Source organism: Cyprinus carpio, chromosome B10, assembly GCF_018340385.1.
Source record: "Cyprinus carpio isolate SPL01 chromosome B10, ASM1834038v1, whole genome shotgun sequence".
NCBI lineage: Eukaryota > Metazoa > Chordata > Actinopteri > Cypriniformes > Cyprinidae > Cyprinus > Cyprinus carpio.
In genome coordinates this window covers 12490100-12499147 of record NC_056606.1, presented here as the reverse complement: position 1 = coordinate 12499147, position 9048 = coordinate 12490100, and the positions used below count along the sequence as shown (strand labels likewise).

Here is a 9048-nt window from a genome sequence, read left to right as displayed (position 1 = left end):
GCTCTCTCTCAAAAAAAATTACTTCCTTCTATTAAACAAAAAAAAGTTGATGAATAAAAAAAATATTGAAAAACTATATTTCAATGTTTTTTTGCGAGCGAACACAAAGGTTCTCAGGGGAATGCAAGACTTTTGTGAGCAAATACAAAATTTTGTGGGGGAATGCACATTTTTTGCTCTATCTCATATTTTTCCACCACCATGCCCTCTTGGAACACACCTCTTCATCCCAAATGTGGATGTATTAAAATACAGTTTGTGAGCACTATCAAATTTCTTTTTTAGCTTATTATGTCAGCTTTTATTTTTTTATATATTTCTGTTTATTTATTTATTTATTTATTTATTTATTTTGCAATATATTAGTATTTGCATATGTACAGTGTCTAAAAATTGGTCTTCAGTGTTAGACTGAAGAGTCTGTGGATAGTTTTTGGGGGTGCACATAAATATATTATATACACATATACTCACAGACACACACACACACAAAGACAAAGACAAAATATATATATATATATATATATATACAGACTTGCGAACCCAACCATGCATACACAAACAAACAAACAAAACAAAACAAACAAACAACAACAACAAAAAACTCAAACTTGCAAGCACAACCATGCACATGCAAACAAACAATACACTTTTCACTCATACACACATATTCACTCATTAATAAATCACACTCACTCAAATCACCTCTCTCTCTCTCTCTCTCTCTCTCTCTCAATAGTCAAACTTTTCATGCTTTTATGTTGGACTCATTTCAGTTTTAGGCTATGCAGTTTAAATTTTTATTGCATTAACAACTCAACAAGCTGTACTGTATGAGGCCAAAATGAATATTGCATTTTTTTGTTGTTGTTGCAAATAAAACTCCTATAGTCCATAACTATTGTAGTTTTAACTTTTTTTAATATATAAATTCAGTTAAATCATCAAACATTTGTGACTTGACTTGCTTGACCCAAGCTATGACTTGACTTGACTTCAATTGCTTGACATAGGCAGTGGCTTGACTTGACTTGCTTGATTCTCACAAAAATTGACTTGGACTTACTTGAGACTTGAAGGTTAAAGACTTGAGACTTGTGACTTGCACACGTGTGGGACTTACTCCCACCTCTGGTTACTAACTAATATTTTAATCTATAGACTACTGAACGTGACTACTAGATCAGTATCTTCTAGAACACAATCTAAATTACTCTGTAGACCTTTGTTCAGCTTGTCACTTGTCAAAACTCAGGAATTTATCTTTATTACCAGTGCATTTCTCAGAAATGTTGTAAAATCTAAAGTTACTGTAAAAGAAATCTGCTTAGTGACCCTAGTGGACTTTTTATGGGACTTTGTTAATGTTAAATACAATCACGTCTTACAGACACGCCTGTTCAGCAGCCTTCTCTTAAACAAAGAACCAGGAAACTAGTGTGCTGTTGAGCTGTCTTTCTTCATCTACATGTATTCCAATGGCAGAAGCTAGACTTTATGTGAGCCGGGAAGAGTTCGGCTGTTCGATCTGTCTGGAACTACTGAACGATCCAGTGACCATCCCCTGTGGACACAGTTACTGTATGGACTGTATTAGACGCCACTGGGATGCAAATGCTCATGGGAGACAATACAACTGTCCCCAGTGCAGACAGACCTTCACTCCAAGACCTGTTTTAGGGAAAAATGTGGTGGTTGCTGAAATGGTAGAGAAACTGAAAAGAACAACACTTCAGCCTGCTCAAGTTTCTCACACTAAAGCTAGACCTGGAGATGTGGAATGTGATGTCTGTACTGGCAGAAAATATAAAGCCATCAAATCCTGTCTGGTGTGTCTGAACTCTCTCTGTCAAAGTCACTTTCAACAACATGAAAATGTCTTCAAAGGTGAGAGACACTGTTTGATTGATGCTACTGAGCAACTAGAGGAGATGATCTGTCCAATACACAATGAGCTTTTGGAGATTTTCTGTCGTACTGACCAGATGAGTATTTGTATGCGGTGTACGATGGATAACCACAAAAACCATGATGTGACATCAGGAGCAGAGAGAATGAATCAGGTATGAATTAGAAAAAAATAAAAAATAAAACAATAATGCAACTAATCAAATGCTTGGCCATCGCATACATGCCATGTAGTTACTTTCGGTTTTGAATTGCTTGCCAAGTCATTTCAACAAAGTTAATCATCCACTGAAGAACCTAAGACCCAAATGAAATCCCTTTGACCAAGCACTTATGCATAAAGTATAATTATGGCTTGCAAACAGTACATTACAAATGTCTTGCCTTGTGTAATAGTATGCATTTTTAAATTTACACAAATCCAAAAGATACAATTAAAGGGTTAGTTCACCCAAAAATGAAAATTCTGTGATTAATTACTCACCCTCATGTCATTACAACCCCATAATATGTTTGTTAATCTTCGGAACACAAATTAAGATTTTTTTTAAGAAATCTTAGAGCTTTCTGACCCTGCATAGAAAGCAACATAACTACCACATTCAAGGCCCAGAAAGGTAGTAAGGACATTGTTAAAATAGTTCATGTGACATCAGTGGTTTAATTTTAATTTTATAAAGCTAAGATAATATTTTTTGTGTGCAAAGAAAACAAAAATAATGACTTTATTCAACAATTTCTTCTCTTCTGTGTCAGTCTTAAATGCGCGTTCACAAGAGTATCATGACGCATATGTGTGATGCTGCTAACACAGGAGCTGGCTTTCTGACATAGAATGTACATCTTTCTTAGTTCATAGCCTGTATAGTCTGGTTCAAATAAATGAGGCTTGCAAGTCATCCTCTCTGTCAAAATCATCAGACATGTTTACGAAGACTGTTTTTGTCACAGTGTCTGGTTGTTGTGCCCTGGACTGGCCACATGATGGTGCACTCCCGTTTTACTTTAACTTGTCATGCATTCCATTTCCCATAGTTCTTTGCACTGATTATTCTTTCATTACCTCCAGCTGTCTATCATTTACCTATTAGCTCACTGTTATTTAAACCCTGTTCTCAGTGTGTTTGGTTGCTGGATTATTGTTTGCAGTTCTCTGTTTTTGTGGGTTCATTTGTGTATTACTTTTTGTTTGTTTTCTGTTATTCTGTTTTTGCCCTGATTTGGATTACACTGTATGTTTTTGGACTCCTTAATAAATGATGCACTTGGATCTTCTTGTTTTGGTGTATTTTGTGACAGAATAATCCAGCCACTTCAAGATCCAGCAGTTTTACTTTGTTTGTTTTTGGACTATGGATATCCGGATATCTCCTCCTGCCACTAAGAAGGAGCAGATGACTCGACTTTTGGCATTGATGGCTCTGAGGCAGCAGGGAATGGAAGTTGGAGGTTTTGCCCAGACCTTTTGGACTATTGCGGTGGGGCTGAATTACAATGAGACTGCACTTAAAGATCTTTTAAATGTCTGTCTGGATGATCCTTTGCCCCAGTGGGAGAAGGAGGGACTTAGGATCCTAGACTTCAGGGGCTTCGTCAGGTATCTCCATAGTCGAAGTCAGTGTGCAACACCAGGCAAATCAGAACCCTTCTACAGGGGTTTTCCCCACCACCCATGCCCTTCCGACTCCCACTGGCAAGCAAAGGTCAAGAAGGAGGGAAGCAAGGTCCACTAGGGTTCTCCTGGAGCCCGCTCCAGTCCTTGAATCTGCGCCAGAGCCTGCTCTAGTCTATGAGTCTGACCCAAGTCCGGTGGTCCTGGAGGACCTGACTCCGGTGTCTCGAGTCCGGTGGTCCTGGAGGACCTGACTATGGTGGTCTCAAGTCCGGTGGTCCTGGAGGACCTGACTCCTGTGGTGTCAAGTCCGGTGGTCCTGGAGGACCCGACTCTGGTGGTCTTAAGTTCGGTGGTCCTGGAGAACCCAACTCCAGTGGTCTCAAGTCCGGTGGTCCTGGAGGACCTGACTCCGGTGGTCTCAAGTCCGGTGGTCCTGGAGGACCTTACTCCGGTGGTCTTAGATTTTGCCACAGAGCCACACGATTTCACTGCTGCTACCATAAGTCAAGAAGGCTGTCTTTGCTTTTGGCCTCTGTAATGATCTGCAGGCATGGGAGCATTCAGAGTCCACTCCAGAGTCTGCTCCAGTCAGGGAGCCCTCAGACTCCACTTTAGAGCCCACTGCCGACCCGAAGGCAATCCCAGCACCACCTAAGCTCCTTGGCCTGCCGGTTTTTTTCGCTTTATCCTTGCCGCCAGCTCTGCCCTGGCCTCCTGCCCTGCAGGCGCTGCTCTGGCACCCTTGACTACCTCTGACATCAGGCCCTCTTTTGCTACATGGGCCTTGCCCGCCATCCCTCCCTCTGATCTGCCTCCTTTCCACCTCCCTCCTGAACTTTTGTGTTTTCTGGTGGAGTGTCTGGTATCCGCTCCTTAGAGGAGGGGTAATGTCACAGTGTCTGGTTGTTGTGCCCTGGACTGGCCACTTGATGGCGCTCTCCCCTTTCACTGTTACTTGTCATGAACTCCATTTCCCATAGTTATTTTCACTGATTATTCTTTCATTACTTCCAGCTGTTTATAATTTACCTATTAGCTCACTGTTATTTATACCCTGTTCTCAGTGTGTTTGATTGCTGGATTGTTTGCAGTTCTCTGTTTTTGTGGATTACTTTTTGTTTATGTTTTGTGTTCCTGTTACTCTGATTTGGATTACACAGTTTGTTTTTGGACTCCTTAAATGCTGCACTTGGATCTTCTTGTTTTGGTGTATTCTGTGACAGTTTTATGTAAAGTGTGCATTTTCTTCTGCTTGTAAATAAGGCACAGCGCAACCGGGTTCTATGTCAGAACGCCGGCTCCTGCATCAGAAGAAACTGTTGGATAAATATTTGTATAAAATATTTATATACAGTGTGTATATATATATATATATATATATATATATATATATATATATAAATAATCAATTTCAATTTTATTTTTTTTTTTTTTCTAATAGTTTCATTTTCATTACGGTTGAACCACTGATGTCACAGTGGTTATTTTAACAATGTCCTTACTACCTTTCTGGGCCTTGAACATGTCAGTTGCACTGATGTCTATGCAGGGCCAGAAAGTTTTTTTTTTTGCTTTCCGAAGATGAACAAATGTATTGCAGGTAATTAATGACAGAATTTTTGGTTGAACTATCCCCATCTTAGTCAGGTTATCATCATATTTAATTTTTGTTCTTCCCCAGAGTTCTTCATCTTATTTGGTTCCTCCTGAACCTTTCAACTTTAATGTTGTTTCTCGTTCTGATTATGGGAGAAAATCCTTCTCTAAAAGACTAAAGAAAAAAATGGACAATTTCTTTAATTCGGAGGTAGTGGTTGTATCTGGTTGGGGTAGGTTGCATTCATTCAGGAATAAAGCATGTAAATAAAAACTAATGTATATTAAATACAAAGGATTACATAAAATATGTTAATTTTTTTCATAGTAATGCGCTGCAATTTTCCTACCGATGGACCCAAGAACAGGAATCAGATCCTACAATGTATGTCACTCCACATACCCTCAAACATGTACACATATGACATGGCTTTCCACTGACTTCTACTGTTTTAATAGTGAATTTAAAGGCATGAAACAGAATAAAGTTGTGATAGTGTTTTCTCCCTATTGTTATGTATATTTGAGTTAAACGGCTTCTTAAACAAGAAGAAATGTAGTTTTTTTTTTTTTTTTTTTTTTTTTACATATGTAAATACTGCAATATTAAAAAAATAAAAAATGTAATTGTCCATTTTGATTTCATGGTGGCTTTAAATATTGTGTTTAATATTGTATTATATCTCCCTCAGATTCACACAAGCTCTCAATGGATTCAAACACAATTAATGAATCACTTCTACTTTCTGGAGGGAACAGAGTGGCTACAAACACTGGCAAAGTCCAGCTATATCCCGAACATCCAGACAGATTTGATTGTTGGCCTCAGGTCCTGTGTAAAGACAGTGTGTGTGGACGAGCCTACTGGGAGTTTGAGTGGAGTGGAAGAGCTGGTGTGGGAGTATCTTTGGCCTATAAGATCATTTGCAGGAAGGGAAATGGTGATGAGAGTAAATTTGGATGTAATGATCATTCTATGAATTTTTACTGTTCTCCTTCCAAATACACATTCTGGCACAGTAACAAAAAGACTAAACTACATGTAAACATTTCTAAATTAAAGACTTCTAGATTGGCAGTGTATGTGGATTACAGTGCTGGAATTGTGTGCTTCTTCAGCATCTCTGACAAAATGAAACTCATCTACATAGTCCAGACCAAATTCACTCAGCCCATCTATCCTGGGTTTAGGGTTTATTGTGGATCATCAGTGAAACTGTGTGATCCAGCAATGAACTGTACATAATTTTTGAGAGAGATGTGAGATTCAAATCGATGTTTTGGTATTAGTTTTCTTTCAATAAATCTGTTAAAAAAAGGGAAGAAAAAGAATAACAGACAAATACAAAAATGTAGATAACATTTACATATACTGCCATTAAAAAGTTTGGGATCAGTAAAAATTGTAATGTCTTTAAAGACATTTCTTTTGCTCATCAAGGCTGCATTTATTTAATCAAAAATACAGGGGAAAAAACAGTAATATTGTGAATTTTTACGACTTAAAATAAGAGTTTTCTATGTAAATATATATTAAAATGTGATTTATTCCAGTGATGCAAAGATTAATTTTCATCAGCCATTACCTCAGTCTACAGTGTCACATGATTCTTCAGAAAATGCTGATTTATGTATTATCAATGATGGAAACAGTTGTGCTGCTTGATATTTTTTTGGAACCTGTGATACTTTTTTCAGGATTCTTGGATGAATAAAAAGTTAAAAAGAACAGCATTTATTTAAAATAGAATGTTTTTGTAATAATATACACTACCGTTCAAACGTCAGTAATTTTTTTTCTTTCTTTTTTTTCAGCAAGAACATATTAAATTAAAAATAACATTACAAAAAAATCATATTAAAAAATCAAACGTCAGTAATTTTTTTTCTTTCTTTTTTTTCAGCAAGAACATATTAAATTGATAAAAAATTGATAGTAAAGACATATAACATTAGAAAAGATTTATGTTTTAAATAAATGTTGTTCTTTTAAACTTTTTATTCATCAAAGAATCCTGTAAAAATTATTACAGTATCACAGGTTCCAAAAAAATACAAAAATAAAAATAATAATACATTAAAAAAAAGAAGAAGAAAAAAAAGCAGCTCAACTGTTACCAACATCGATAATAAATCAGCATATTACAATGATTTCTGAAGGATCATGTGACACTGAAGACTATAGTAATGGCTGATGAAAACCCAGCTTTGCATCACATAAATATTATATATATATACTGTATATATGTGTGTGTGTGTGTGTAAACTGAAAAGTATAAATTGTTAAAAGACACTTTTTTATGTATTTCTATAATTGCTACAGTATCACTGTGTTAGCAGCATATTAACAGACTGAAATCATTTGTGAGTAGAGACTTATATGCACTTTGCATGATGAACACTATTTGTGTGATGCACATTGTATGTTCCAAATCGGATATGAGGTTTCATTTCAGGGAAGGCGGTAAGTGCCTTAGAATTAGAATAATTGTGGAACTAATACATAGAGTAAAAATACTCATTATAGCCAATCTGTACACACAGACTGGACTGGGGCAAAATTTAAGCAACTAGTGAAATCAAATGTATCTCAAGAAAAGCAAAACGTATATTACATTAAAGAATAATAAAAAAAAAAGTTCTGGGAAAGTCATAACATTGTTCACTTTGTGAGTTTTACTGTCTTTATAAATAACTTTTACATTTATCCCAGGTCCCTTCAATCTGACCTGTAACATCAATAGTGCATGCAAATAATAAACAAATACTCACAGCTAAGTTATTTTTCACTCTTTAGTTTTTGAAGTGATTATTTTTCTACAATTTTTATATTGAAAGTGGTGACAAGTAAGTCTGTATGAGTGAGTCACTGAATCATACACTGAACTGACTCACAGAGATCATCACTGGTGCTGCATTAAATCCCACTTTAGCATCGTTTGGAACTAACTGGACAATAGAAACAAGCGATATACATTTATAAAATTGTAAGTTACTACATCATGACAGCGGTTCTTTTTATTCATATTACAATTCTGATACAATACTTACATTGCCAAATTAAAGCTAGAAGACTGCGCTCACCTAGCGCAACTACAAAAATACAAACAACCTTTGCAAAAACGTTCCAAACTAAGCTCTTACATATCAATAAAAGGCAAGTCTCAACAGGTAAAAGTATGCTACTTTCAACAAAAGGTCCAAAGGAATACTTTTGATTTAATGCTTGACTTACCTATGGAGAACAAACTTCGCAAGCTTGTCATATGGTTTGAAACCCAACATTCCATTCTCCATCTTGTAAAACACTGTTTGCCCTTGTTGTACCCCATTGTTTATCTCTGTGTATTTTAGCGAGTCTTCAAATTTTGCTTGCAATTCTGTAAAAAAAAAAAAAAAAAAAAAAAAAAGATTCCACACGTGTAAACACCCTCCGAATCAGCCTGCTGCTGTAGCCACGCCCCCAACTCTCGTTATTGGCTGCACAGAGGTATGCAAATGCACATGTTGACAGGCAGGTGGGACAACCTATCATTGCATTCGATCCTAAGACTTCCACAGAAGAAATATATTTACATTTATATATTTAGACCACTTGAATTACTGATTTCTGTTAGGATGTGAAGAGGCTTAAGGGACTATCTTTATAATGTTTCTCATTATTAAAAACAAACAAACAAAAAAAAAAACAACAACGACAGCAACAAAACTTTCCTTGCTATTACAGGACGCTGCAAAAGGGAATCCAATTGTTGTCATGTGTGTACTGCTAGGACTCCACCACTAGAGGTAGATGCACACACAGGGTTAAAACAGATATAAATTAATCATCATAGTTCATAAACCTGTGTTTTCTGACAAAAAAATTCAAATCCCTTCCCACGATTATTCCCATCATCTGTTCACTTTTTCCCCCACTTACCTTTCCA

General features: G+C 36.5%; 1 protein-coding gene across 1 annotated transcript; it reads left to right on the top strand.

Moving 5' to 3' along the window:
• The first annotated feature begins 1316 nt into the window (after positions 1 to 1316).
• Positions 1317 to 6533, top strand: LOC109097603 (E3 ubiquitin-protein ligase RNF135-like). Its single transcript, XM_042732564.1, has 4 exons — positions 1317 to 2063; positions 5205 to 5352; positions 5448 to 5504; positions 5812 to 6533. Exons 1-4 carry the CDS (start codon positions 1479 to 1481, stop codon positions 6363 to 6365), a joined length of 1344 nt encoding a protein of 447 aa, XP_042588498.1. The 5' UTR covers positions 1317 to 1478; the 3' UTR covers positions 6366 to 6533.
• The last annotated feature ends 2515 nt before the right edge of the window (positions 6534 to 9048 follow it).